Below are 14,898 nucleotides of genomic sequence, written 5' to 3'. Positions count from 1 at the left end.
CCTCAATTCCCTCTAGGAGGGTCAAAACCGAGGCCTCACATAATCTCCACCGAAGGGTCTCAAATGCTGACTGCTGCTTAGGGCTCCACTGGAAATCCATCCCCTTCCTCGTCAGACAGGTGAGGGGTATAGCAATCTGGGAGAAATACTGAATGAATCTCCGATAGTACCCTTCCAAACCCAAGAAACTCGTGATATCCGAGGGAGATTTCGGAACCTCCCACTGTATCACAACCTCGATCTTGGCCGGATCGACCAATATCCCACCCTGGTTAACGAGGTGTCCAAGGAACTGAACCTCTCGTAACCAAAACTCACACTTCAAGAACTTAGCATAAGCCGTTCTCACCTCAAAACCCTCAGAAGCTCACGAAGATTCTCTTCATGCTGCTCTCTGGTCTTGGAATATACCAGGATATCATCGATGAACACAATAACCGAACGATCGAGCATTGGCATGCATAATCGATTCATCAAATCCATAAATACTGCAGGCACATTGGTGAGCCCAAATGGCATCACCATGAACTCGTAATGCCCATAAAGAGTCCAGAACGCGGTCTTCTCCATGTCCTCCTATCTTACCCTGACCTGACGATACCCAGACCTCAGATCTATCTTGTAGAACCAAGATGCACCCTACAACTGATCAAAGAGGCCATCAATCCGCGGAAGACAATAACAGTTGTTTACTGTTAACTTGTTCAACTCTAGGTAATCAATGCACATCCGGTGTGAACCATCCTTCTTCTTCACGAAAAAATCGCCGCTCCCCATGAAGAACTGCTCGGTTTGATGAACTGCTTGCCTAGCAGCTCCTGCAGTTGAGATAACAACTCCTACATCTCAGGCAGTGCCAAGCAGTGCGACGCCTTGGCAATCGGGGCCGCACCTGGCACGAGGTCAATCCTGAACTCGACCTGCCTCTTAGGAGGCACACCGGGTTCCTCCTCCGGAAACACATCAGCAAACTCCCTGACAACTGGGACCTCTAAAATTAAAACCCAATTCCCAACACGCGTATCCACAACATCAGCCAAATAACCTACACACATGTGCTGAATATATTGTCGAGCTCTGGCTGTAGAACAAAACCTTGAACACATCTTGGTGCCCTCAACATAGATAACAAGTTCTCCCCCACTTGGGGTTCTAACTACCACACGCTGGCCCTCACAATCAATCATAGCACCGAAACGGCTCAGCCAGTCCATTCCCACAATCACACAAACATCCCCCATAGGGATAGGGATCAAATCGATCGGATAAGGCACCCCGAAGATATCCAGAACACAACCCTGATATACTGATGATGCAGAAACCTCGTGTTCGTTGGCTATAGAAACTCGCAACGGACACTCTAACTCCCCAATGGGCATATCAAACTCTCTACTGAACGATCGAGACACAAAAGACCGAATCGCACCCGAGTCAAACAACACTAAAGCAGGCAAAGAGTTCACTAGGAACGTAACTAAAATAGGAACATATATAAGCATAACATAAAAAATAATCAACAGAATAAGAGATAGAAACATACCAGTCACAATATCTGGAGCTGCTCTGGCCTCCTCAGCAGTGGGCTGGAAAGCGCGACCTCGAGCCCTCGAGGGCTCTGCCCTGCCCTGACTCCTATCAGTGATCCTCAAAGTAGATGGCGCTAAAGCCTGCGCCAGCCTAGCAGCAAGCGATGGGCTGTTGGCCTTAACATGGCCAACCTGGTCTCAATGATAACAAATCCTAGAACTGAGTGTTAGGGCCTGCTAGCAGCAATCCCTCGCCATATGGCCCTGCCGGCCACAATTGTGGCACCCAGATGATGATCGGAAAGCACCCTCATGCACCTTGACACACTTCCTACAAGTGCGGCCCTTCCGACTCCCAGATCTAACATCAGTGGTCCTAAAACTCTTTGGCACAGGCTGCGACTGCGTCGGGGCCAGCCTCTGCTCCCTCGTCTGCAAATCAATCTCTATCTCACGCCGCCTGGCGGCCTCCTGCATCTCCAACAAAGTACCATAGCGTTGGGTGGAAACAAACTGTCTGAGCTTCGTCTTGAGCATGCTCAAGTAACGGGTCTTCTGAGCTTGCTCAGATGTAGTAAACTCAAGACAAAACATAGCCCTCTCTGTAAACATCTTGGTGATCTACGTTACCGTCTCAGTCCCCTACCTCAAATACAGGTACTCCTGGGCCAACCTCTCACGCTCCACCAGCGATACATATCGAGAGCGGAACATCTCCGAGAACTGCTCCCAAGACACAGCAGCTCTTTGATCAACAAAATATGAAGTCGCAGCAAGCCTCCACCAATCCTTCGCTCCGGTCCTTAGAAGGTTCAGAGCGCACCTGAACTTCTGGTCAGTTGGGCAAGAACAAATGAAGAAACACCCCTCCACATCATATAGCCACCTCATGTAAATTATTGGGTCATGCACCCCATCGAAATTCGGGGGTTTCGTATTATCGAAGTCCCGATATTGAAAAACCCGACTCGATCCAACCCCTGCAGCCGCAATGGCTGCAACAACAACAGTCTCAGACAAAGCAACATAGCGCTCATCAAAGTACTCAACCATGGAGGTCTTAATAGAACCATAAATCTCTGGAAACTATGCTCGGAAACGAGCAACAACCTCCTCCTACAGGATCTCCCTGATCCTGTCATCCAACGCAGCTGACCTACCCTGACTCCCAGCTCCTGATCCCGAACCGGACCCAGCCTCAAATCGACATGTGGTCACCATACTGAAAATAAACCATGAGGATATCACATAACACACATATCATAACAGGGGAACCAACTCCCAACAAAGCCCTAGGGGTTGTGACTTCCTTGTTACACGTACGGGTCCTGTGCTTTTAGTAGTACGGGCCCATACTACCTTCCACATCTACCCGTATTTGTCTCAGAGGATCATTACAACAACCCTAACAGTACACACTAGCATAATCATACATTCAATCCTCACTCCCTAGAGGAAAGGCTAAACATCTCGAATCTGGCCGGCTAACCCCACACAACTCATCCATGAAACTTCCACCAACCCTACGACACTCGTGTATGCTAGCCATACGTAACACCGGAACCTATAGACAGCCGAATATATGATCCTACCCTAAGCCCTTCATCAAACAAGAACATGAAATAAGGCCAGAACAGAACAAACATTCTCAGGCTATAGAATCTTAGTTATGCATAACCATGATGCATGCACTAAGCAACTACAGTAATGATGTCAATTCCATTAGAGAAGAACCCTAGGATATCAGACATCATATAATCAGTAAATTCTATCATGCATAATCCTGAAGATCCCTAGCCTATCATTGACATGCTATTCTAACATATCACAATATCAAATAACAGTATGGTATTTTGGGGTCTACTTACTGGCTCCGGTTGATCGTAGACATCACATCCTCCTTGATTATTTTGAAAACCATTTGGAAAAATCATTTAAAAATCTTTTCCTTAGTTTGAGACTGGATTTATATGAGTGTTCCTCCATTTCACTCAAACGAAGGCTCCGATACCAACTTCTAACATCCATAAAATCATGAAAAATTTTAAACTTTTGAAACAACCCAAATATCATCACTGTTTACAAATAGTTTTCAAAACATGATCATTATCAGAGTTTTTCCCAAAATCATAAAACAAAACTCGAGGAGGTGCATGATCATGCCTTCGCCTTCCCGCGATCCTCTGAGTTACCTGAAACATAATCCAAAACTGTAATCCCAAAGCTTAATGAGTTCCCCCAAAATACCAATACACAAACAAATAGCACATATATAATAAAAGCATGCAATGGGTCCACAACTAATAGACTGGATTACCCCTGAGCCCACAACATAAGTCTGGCTTGCCCTCGACCCACAACTTATATCTGGCTTACTCCCTGAGCCCACAACATAATTTTGGCTTGCCCTTGGGCCTACAGCTTATGTCTGGCTTGCTCCCCAGTCAGATCAGTCCTCGTACTAAATACAACTAAGCCCTCAATACGAGTATAGCATCCCCTTCCCGGCCCTCAGCTCGTATCTGGAATGCTCGTGAGCCCTCAGTATGAGTCTGGCATGCCCTCCCCGCCCCTCACCTTATATCTGGTTTGCTCCAGGGTTTGTTGGCTACAGCACGGAGCAGTACAACCTCAACCCAACCCACACAATATGTCGACATATAACAGATACTATCATATATATAAATAAGCAGACAGTATCATATGTAGTCCTACAGATCTGTTGGATTAATGTCTAAGTCCATAACTATAATTGGTAAGACTTGACCCGACCCGACATGGTCCATTTGGGTTGCATGGCATCATGCATTTGGATAGACTATAATGAGAGAAATAACACTTAAGGTTGGTTAATATATTATAAGTTCTAATATATTAATAAGGTTATTTAATTAGTATTGATCAAGAATTAATTTGGAATTAATTAAGTGATCAAAAGGAGACTAATTAAATATATGGGTTGATTGTGTAAATCATTCATTCTTATATATGTAGGCTTGTGATCCAAGATTCCTTATGTTGGACTAAGTCCATGGGGTGACCCATGGATACTCCATGGAGGTTAAAATCCATGGAGCATAAGGAATGGGTAAATTTATGAGTTACATGGTGTAACCCTAATAGCCACCATATAAAAGAATCCCATGGCTCAAGAAATCGTACACTAATGTGTGAATATGAGGGCTAGACGATTTCAAGGAGTGTTCCATTTCTCTCAAGTTATTCCATGTGCATTTGGTGTTGTGTGAACCATTTGAGGTGTCACACTTGGGGCACTAGGCACTCAAGCTTCATGGAGACAAGCTACATCAAACAAAGGTATGTATTCTATCCATTTGATTACCCAAGTATCAAGTATTGTATGCTAGATAGGGTAATACCTTGGAAAGTTCATAATTGCATGTATAATAGAGAAAACATAGATCCAAGGTATTTAGGGTTGCATGTACACTTAGGAGTGTTAGAATGCGCAAAACCCATCAGTGGTATCAGAGACAGGTTTGTTTTCTTGTTATACTTGCAAAATTAGCTGAAAAATCGAATTGTATTAGTTTAAAAGTTATGCTAATTACTTGAAAATTTTGATGTGAATTATCTTTGTTCATATGAGTTTATTAGATTAATAGAAAAGTTAATTGATTATGTGTTTTCAATCCATTTTAATCTAAGAGTTGTGACTAAATGTGTTTTTGTAACTTGTCCTCAAGTTATATGAAAAGTCACATTTAAGTTTCATAAAACTCATAAAAAGTTGGCAATGGTTACAAAAATGAAGAGTCTTGTCCTCATTAAATGGTTTTATGACTCCATAACTTCTCCTCAAGTTATGGACGTTCAAAAGTCACTTCATTAAATGATAAAATGTGTAACCTTAATTAGTTCCATAAGTTACAAAAATAAAGAAAAGTTACATTCTTTTATTAGTTTAAAGTCTTCCATAACTTGTCCTCAAGTTATGGAACTTGAAGAGTTTTTTTTTAATTAAAACTACTTTAAACACATAAGTTATGGAATTAATTAGTTTTGAATATTTTCAAAACTTGCCCTGAAGTTTTGGAATTTGTAAAGTTTTCCCCATGAATACTTTAATTCCAAGTTAGCCCTTAGAATTTTAAAAGTTAAAATTCAACCCTTATACTTTATAGTATTATAAGTTAATAATAAATATATGTATAAGAGCAAGTCAGTCTTACCGTTAGTAGGCCTCATTCACGAAGCCGATCTATAAGGGGGGTATAAGGTTACTGCCTATAAAATGGCAGTTGAATGGGTGTCCACTCTCACCCACCGCTTCCTTGACTGGTGGAGGGTCGTTAGCCGAACGGGTAGGACAAGGACTATAATTCTCCCTTCATTAAAAGTATTAATGATAAATACTAAGCAACTAAACACTTATAAATTCCCAATCTTAGTTACTTAGGAAAATGTGAATAAGGTGCTAATCCATGAAAGTACACTTTGCACTTTGTTTAAGTCGGTTAGTGGAGCGTGTGTGGTTAACCGGCACACTAACTCGTATTTAACAAGGTAGGCAAAGGGTAACTTAATGTTTATCATAGTATCGATGGAGCGTGTGTGGTTAACCGGCACATCGATTGAGGGGTAAACACTTAAGGGTACCAAGTAATTTGCATGGTTACTTCACACCTTGTTTTGTGATCCTCGGCATCCCAGTCACAAAACCTGAAGGGCACACTCGAGATTGAAACATGCCTTTGAAAAGTTCAATGAATCTCAAAAGAATCTAGGAGTTTCAAAACCAATTAAAACCTAATAATACATTTCGTTTATCTTGGTGGAAATTGGTGAATCGTCATTCACCTACCTTCAAATATTCTATAGCTTGGATTACGGCATCCCTCTTCCAAGTTATAAAATATTGTGTTGGGTTCTAGCCTTAATATATCATATTGGGTGTTATATTAAGGACTTAAATCAACTTTACGTGAATTTCTCCCATTGTTGATGTCTGGTTTAGACAACAATGATCTTCCCAAACCAAGCTTTCCTAATGAAGATGACTTCCCGAGTTTGGCTCATGGAAGTCATACTTCTCTTCCTCCACCTCCTCAAATTATTCTCCCTAACCCACAAGGTCTTGAAAAGTTTAAGGTCACTCAAGCCCTATTGGCAAGCAAAGGTCTATGTGTGATCACATCTTGGAGATGTAGTCACATATTGACAAGCCGGGAGAGTTGGGTGTCAAAGTCTTGAGAAAGTTGGTGGCTCAACTACTTTCTAAGTTACATAGTGAGTTCCTTTGGGACTCCTATGAAACAGACTATGACAAGACCCTTAATGATCTTATCTATTTGCTAAGATCAACTTCCTAAAACTTTATGGACATTGACAATGATGACATTGGATATCCAGTAAAGCTCTCTCTTCCCAATGGAAAGGGATCGGCCATAGTCAACTCGGTTGACCAAATGGTAAAGAGAGAGGCTAAGTCTTAGATAGTCCCATTATCAAGGGTCCATTGCCAAATGAAGGGGCATTGGTTGCGAAGCTGCCAAATTTACCTAAGGATGTTAAAGTCAATAAGTTTGACTCTACTTCAGGTAAAGTCCATTGTCTAACTCTATTAAGTTCCTACTTGGAGATTCTTATTACATGATGTGACTGGGTTACATGTTGATGTTTGAAGAATCAAAGAAAAGTGAAGAAACTTAAAGAAAGAATATGCTGAATCTGATCGCGTAGATGGATTTCTATCGCATAGTTTGAAGATCGGATTCTTAAGCTACTTTTTAGGAGTTATGATATATTGCTTAGGAATAGATAACAACAAAGTTTTCATGTGCTTTTGCACTGTAAGGATAGTTTTTTCCGCAAAGTTTTTAAAATAAAAGGAAAATTTTTGATTTTATTTATTTTAAAATATCCTTACAATGGCATTTATGAAAATCTTTGCTGCTTATAAGATTCCATTAAGAGCAAGAGTGAAAATATGAATTTGATTCTTTCATTTGTGGTAGTGTCCAAATTTACCAAATAAGGAAAGATTCTCATCACCCAAGTTTCAGTTTGATAGAAACTTGGAATCATGCAAGTTGTATAGTATGATGAATGAGAATTTTCAACTTTGGAAAATTAAGACTAGTTCCTTGTTCACATGTATATGTGAGTCAAGTGAAGGACTAAGGGATCGAGTACACATTCTTGTGCACTGATCAAGTCCACCATAAAAGATCGATAAGACTATTCGTCATGATTTACTAAGGCTTAGTAAATATGATTATACTTACAAGCTTAAGTATAATTCTGAGACATTGGAAAAGTTTCAATGTATGACCGAACGAATGAGAAGAATCAAATTAGGCAGAAGGATAAATGTTTCTCAAATCTGAAAAGATGGGAGAGTACTTTAGTATCATGTTTTAAGATCATCTTAATGATTTTGAGACCTTATCACAATTCATCCTCTAAGTGCATTCTGATAGTTAAGAAGAGGAGTTATGAATTGTTGAAGTGGTTAAATCAAGAAGATGATTCATACATCGTTCCAAAAACAATTCTTAGAGTTATACTCTAAGATTGGAACTTGAGTGACATGTCTTAAAAGATGTTTAAAAACACTTGTCAAATGTAAGAGTAAAAGTTTTCTACTCTTGTACATTTGAAATTGGTAATTTGTGATGTTTTGGATAAAACAAAGATCAACTAAGGCCAATTGTGTTAAGTGTCTGTCTTGATTAGAATCCACACTATCTCTTGAATATTTGGCAAGAAAGTCTTGTAGGTCAAGGATACAGTGGGAGTCTAAAAGATCCTGAAAGGGTTTCAAGAAGTAATCAAGAATTAAAACCTGTATTTCATCACTAGCACACAACTAGAGGTTTATAACCTATCGTGTTGACATTTCTGTGCCCATTCTAGTTAAGTTGGCTATACATTTGAGTTCTACATGTTCTCAATTGTTTGCATAGCTACTTGGAAGCAATGGCAGGCCCTTGAGCTGCCAGGTGGCAAGAAGTTAAGATTGCACAAGTTCAATCCATATGAGTTAGGATTTGTCACTAACCTTGTCTTGTGACCATGATTTTGACGATTCACATGGATAAGAACACATACACCATAAAATCTAAGGGTCATAAGGTTTCTCTCCGATTCATGAAAATGATGGTGAGGAAACACTTCCACCAAGTAGATTTGAAGCAGATGGCAAAAGGTCTAAACAATTGAGACTATGATTACGACATCCCTTTTCATAGTTCTGAAATTGTTTAGACACACATGTGAGCTATCTAAGATAAGGTGTATGATTTTGATAAAGTTTTATCAAAGCAATCTAGTATCAGAAATCTAAACTTTGGTAAGAATGTCAATAAAGTATTGATTTCTAGAGGTCCAGTTGTTTTCTGGATACATGTCAAAGCTAGTGGGAGCATAAGTGTTATGCTAATAATCATCATGTTAGTGGGAGCATGATAATTATGATAAGTATTGCAAGTTAGCAATGTTAATTATAGAAAACAAAAGTTTCAATTCGTGAGATTGCAGGGGTTGAAAAAGTAGTTTTGCTATAATTAAGGGAGAGGAAATTATACTTCATTTCAATTCTAAAAGGCTTAGATTGAGATTTTAATCATCTTAGTCAAGAATATATATATGAATTTTATGTTGGTTTGGTTCAACTTAAGAAAATTCTATATATTGCGTTCTCAAAATTCGATTATGATTACGGCATCCCTCTTCATAGTCAAATTTTGAGAATATGGCAAACAAAAAAAAATTATTATGGCAAAAGACTTGTCTAGAACCATGTCTTTATGTGAAACATCATGAATCGTGTCCCATTTACTTTGGGTACAAGATCGATTGCATGTGCTATAATATTTGTCATTTCTAAATTTTTCCAAATGCCCAGAGGCATTAAGAAGGGAAAAGGTCTAGAATTGGATATGACTAAAATGATTAAGCAATTGTCGAGGACAATCTGAGGTTTACCAAAGATTGGTTGCTCAGGGACAGTTGGAAGTATAGTGCTAATTTTGGAAGGACCATATTGACATATTCTGAAAAGAGGCATCTCTTGTTCAGAAGTGATAGTCAAAATGAGAATATTGACTTGTCTCCATAGGTGGAAGTTATCTGTGTAAGATTAGAAAACTTAATGCAACAAGCATGTCCAAAGCAATGTACTTTGAATATGAGACTTAGTTTCCAGGGAGTTAATCTCCATTGGAATACCTTATAATGACTGTTGACAAGTCTTTGTGACTTTGTACATATTCATTACAGGAGGGTCAGTGCATATAAGTTTAAAATCTAAACAGATTTCGATAAATGATAGGAATTTGAAATTCTCACATTTTTCGATAAGGATTTGGGAGTGTGAAATTAGAATCATTGAAATTATGTTCAATTGGTTTATTTCACAAAGTAAGGATCATAGACAAACATAGAGTGCATACTTGGTGTATGGCAAAGCTATTGTTTAGAAAAACATAGTGTACATGCTTGGAGCATGGGACAACTAGTGTTTTTAATTCAAGTATAAAGTTGATAAAACCGAAACAATGAATAATGAGTAATCAGTATGGTGATAAATAAAAGTGTTTATTTATATTCATAGGGTTTGATACCATATTTGATTCATTTATTCTTGTATTTCACTTTGCATGTTTTGACTTCCAGAATAACTAAGTCGCTCTTCCTAAATGATTAAGTTATTCAAACCATCCACAGTCGGTCATATGTTGGAAGTAGATATGAATCAAGACTGTCATGGGTTGATTTGTAGAGGTCCAAGTTGGTGGACAAAGTGGTGCTACAACACTCATGAGTCCTCATAAGTTCTGAGTATTGGATTCAACCCGCGCTCATTTGAATCACTTCATGGATTTTATCACGAGTGATCATGAGACGATAATATCTTATATTCTTCAAACCTAGAGATATGAGTTGTTACTATGAGTTGGTTATACATTGATTGCACGAAAACGCATTTGGTAACTCGATGTTATAAAACGTGCCTTTGTGTATGATTCAACAAGTAGTAGAACAAGCCATATGAGTCGAAGTTTATCCATTCCTTTTACCTTCGGGATAAAAGCGATATCTGTGGGCCCTTCGATGATTTAGCGATGACACATGTGAGTGCTTGGCCAAGCCAGGACTGATTTGATTTGTTCAATCAGTCAGTCATCATAAATCAAAAATCAGGAAACAACAAATGGACAGAGAGAATGATTGATAATCCATGTCTCAATCCATATGATATCTAGAATGGAGGAATATATGATCCCTTATCTAATGGACAAGTTCATCGACAAGGTCAGAGTTCGACATAAGCTTTTGAGAGCTACGATTGCTGCTCGGTTCCTGAAGTCATACGCAATAATAGTTTTAGACTTATCCAAGTGGGAGACTCTTGGATTAATGTTTAACTCCATAACTATAATTGGTAAGACTTGACCCGACCCGGCATGGTCCATTTGGGTTGCATGGCATCATGCATTTGGATAGACTATAATGAGAGAAATAACACTTAAGGTAGGTTAATATATTATAAGTTCTAATATATTAATAAGGTTATTTAATTAGTATTGATTAAGAATTAATTTACAATTAATTAAGTGATCAAAAGGAGACTAATTAAATATATGGGTTGATTGTGTAAATCATTCATTCTTATATATGTGGGCTTGTGATCCAAGATTCCTTATGTTGGACTAAGTCCATGGGGTGACCCATGGATACTCCATGGAGGTTAAAATCCATGGAGCATAAGGAATGGGTAAAGTTATGAGTTACATGGTGTAACCCTAATAGCCACCATATAAAAGAATCCCATGGCTCAAGAAATCGTACACTAATGTGTGAATATGAGGGCTAGACGATTTCAAGGAGTGTTCTATTTCTCTCAAGTCATTCCATGTGCATTTGGTGTTGTGTGAACCATTTGAGGTGTCACACTTGGGGCACTAGGAACTCAAGCTTCATGGAGACAAGCTACATCAAACAAAGGTATGTATTCTATCCATTTGATTACCCAAGTATCAAGTATTGTATGCTAGATAGGGTAATACCTTGGAAAGTTTATAATTGCATGTATAATAGAGAAAACATAGATCCAAGGTATTTAGGGTTGCATGTACACTTAGGAGTGTTAGAATGCGCAAAACCCATCAAGATCTACCAGACTAACATATCGAAACTAGCATGCATATCTATTACGTACTCAACATATCAACAACTATCACGTTATCAAACCAATGGGCCGGCCTTGGTGGCTTTGATCCGAAAGTACAGTGAGGAAAACTCACCTCACAAGCTGAACAGAACTGATAAGGCCCGAATCCGAATCTCAGCTCTCTACTCAATGCCTACATCCACCAAGTGATCAATTCAAAACTAGCATCCATATCTATTCCATACTCAACATATCAACAACTATCAGGTTATCAAACCAATGGGCAGACCTTGGTGCCTTCGACCTGAAAGCAAAGTGAGGAAAACTCACCTAACAAGTTGAACATAACTGATAAGGCCCGACTCCGAATCTCAGTTCTCTACTCAATGCCTACATCCACCAAGTGACCAATTCCATCAAAATCCGAAAATACCCAAAATACCCTCAAAGTCAAACTTGGACAAACATGGTCAAACTTGGTCAAACTCAAAGTCAACTTGTAAAAATCAATACACCCACTGAGTCAACCCAACCGAGTTAACTCAACATGGGCTGACCTATGCGAGTATATGGGGCGTACTCCGGAGGTACGCTCAGCGTACATGAAGCTTCGTAGAAAACCACCATCGGGGTGGCTGGCCGGATATGCGGGGCGTACCCTTGCAACCCCAAATTCCTCATTAAGTGCTTAATGGCTTCAACACTTAAGCTCATACTTTACATCCAAGGTCCAGAAGCATGCTAGGGTCATAAAGTTTTCAACTTTATGACTTTGCATGTCCATAAAGTCTTAACACAAGGTCTTAATCCATTAAGACCTTCTACAAGATGCATGGAACCAAACTAGCTAAAGGGACCTCATTTTTATGGCTTAGGACCCTTCCTAGGGTCTAGAAGGATAGCTCAAAATGTCTAAAACCAAACATGCATAAAAATGGGACTTTTGAGACAAGAAGAACAACATAAGGTTACCAAAATGAGATCCAAGCAAACAAAGCATCTAGGTGAAGACTTTTTACCTTAAGGAGCATCTCAAGAAGTTAATGATCCAATATCCACAAGCTTTCTTCAACTTCTAAGCTCCTTGATGCAACTCGTTCTTCCTTAAGCACACCAAGAACACACTTTTTAGCTCAAATACACTCTTAAGGGACTAGGGTTTGCCAAAAACGATGCAAAGGCTTTGGAGGCTGAAATGGTGGGGGTAAATGATCCATAAGGATGCTTAAATACCCCTCAACCCCTAAAATTTAGAGTTTCATTCGGACAGGAGTAGGCCCAATGTACATATGTGTACGCCCAACGTACTCACATGTACACTTAGCGTACTCCTTCAGCTTCAAAATTACAATCTTGCCACTAGGGCTTCTCGAGGCTACTTCCTTTTAATCCAAGGACCAAAATGATATAATTTAAAACCAACGGATGAATTTGAAAATACCTGAAAACCGGGGTGTTACAGTTATTCGCAGACTGTGCTCCGTTATCTGAAATTAATGTATACGGTACTCCAAAACGGCAAATGATTTTCTTCGAAAAGGATTTGATCGTGTTTTGGCATGTTATTGTGGCCAATGGTTCTGCCTCAACCCATTTGGTGAAATAGTCTATTACTACTACTAAGAAATTGACCTTCTCGGGTGCTTCTGGGAACGGTCTGACTACCTCTATTCTCCATTGAATGAAAGGCCAGGGGCTACTAATGCTAACCATTGGTGTTGACGATTTTATTGGGATTGGTGCATGTATTTTTCACTTTTCACAACTGTAGATCACTCATTATGTGTCTTGATACATAGTCGGCCAATAGTACCCTATCCACGATATTTTGTGTAGTATTGTCCGTGCTCCTGGCACCCCCTCATGCATTTCTCTTATGAAGTATTCTGCTTCCTTGCAACTTAAACAACATAAGATAAGTGTCAAATACCCTTTTTGTACAATATTATGTTGTCCACTACAAAGTATGGTGCCTTAACCCTTAGTTTCTTAGCTTCATTGTCATCCGAAGGTAACTTGCCCTCCGTTAGATGTTCCATTATTGGTTTCCTCCAGTCGTTTGTTTCTAATATTACTGACATTACCGACTTCTCCTCTATTGCTTTTACTTGCACTATTTCTACCAATACTTTCTTGGTTAAATAGGGAAAAGTGGAAGATGCAAGCTTACTTAACGTGTCTGCATGTTTTTTTATCTCGATGCATGTTCTAGCCTAATGCTCTTAAAGTGCTTTGTCAATTTTTTCACTTTGTCTGTATATTGTGCTAAAATCCTTCCTCGATTTTCATACAATCCATTTGTCTGGTTGGCGACGACCATCGAATCTATACAGGCGTGTATGTGCTCATACCCCATCTTAATACCCAATTGCAATCCTGCAATGAGTGCTTCATATTTTGATTTGTTGTTTGATACTGGAAAGTCAAATATTGATGCGTAGGTCATCTCTTCCCCCATTGGGCTTGTTAATACCAAGCCAACTCCTGCACCTTCTGCACAAGAGGATCCATTGGAAAATAATCTCCATTGATTTTCTTGTGTTGCGTTCGTTTCTTTAATGTTGCTACCTGATTCGAGTACCGACAACACTTCCCTTTGGCCTGCTATTTCGGTGACAAAATCTACCACTACTTGTGCTTTTATGCTGGTTTGTGGTTTGAAAGTGATTTCATGATCTCCTAGTTCCATTGCCCATTTAGCCAGTCTTCATGATTTCTTTGGTTTCAATAGTACATGAAACAATGGGATATTTGTGAGCACTTCGATGGTATGTGCCAAACAAATATCTTCTTAGTCTTCTTGCTGCATCGACTAGGCATAATGCCAGTTTATCCATATCTGAATATCCCATATCTGCTCCTTGTAGTATACGACTTACAAAATATATCGGTACTTGTTTGTCTTCTCTGTTTGCCACTAATACTGCATTGGTTGTCATTTTGGATGTTCATATATACATGGTTAAGATCTCACCAGGGATTGGCGATGTAAAAGTGGGTAGCTCGGCTAGTGCCATCCTGAGTTTACAAAATGTGCTCTCAGCCTCTTCTGTCCAATGGACAGTCATTTTTGTCTAATACTCTTTTTATCGTTTTGTAGAAAAGGTATGTTTTCTCTGCATACTTTGCTAAGAACCGCTCTAATGCTTCTAGTTTTCCGTTTAGTGCTTGTACTTTTTTCAATGTCCTTGGGGACCGCATTTCTAGCAGCATTTCTACTTTTTTGAGGTTCTC

At 39.3% G+C, this 14,898-nt stretch overlaps 1 protein-coding gene across 1 annotated transcript; it reads right to left on the bottom strand.

The window, feature by feature from the left end:
* Positions 1 to 13,855: 13,855 nt before the first annotated feature.
* Positions 13,856 to 14,353, bottom strand: LOC145111394 (uncharacterized). Its single transcript, XM_079047676.1, has one exon. The coding sequence runs from the start codon at positions 14,351 to 14,353 to the stop codon at positions 13,856 to 13,858; it is 498 nt and encodes a 165-aa protein (XP_078903802.1).
* Between the last annotated feature and the right edge of the window lie 545 nt (positions 14,354 to 14,898).

This window comes from Lactuca virosa, chromosome 5 (genome assembly GCF_052849685.1).
Source record: "Lactuca virosa cultivar CGN04683 chromosome 5, Lactuca_virosa_CGN04683_v6, whole genome shotgun sequence".
NCBI classification, from domain to species: domain Eukaryota; kingdom Viridiplantae; phylum Streptophyta; class Magnoliopsida; order Asterales; family Asteraceae; genus Lactuca; species Lactuca virosa.
The sequence above is the reverse complement of the archived record's forward strand: the minus strand, read 5'-3'. Positions and strand labels throughout refer to the sequence as shown.

What these genes read in the sequence shown, in the direction of transcription:
- LOC145111394 (XM_079047676.1), bottom strand. Translation starts at nt 14,353, where the DNA reads ATGGAACTAGGAGATCATGAAATCACTTTCAAACCACAAACCAGCATA.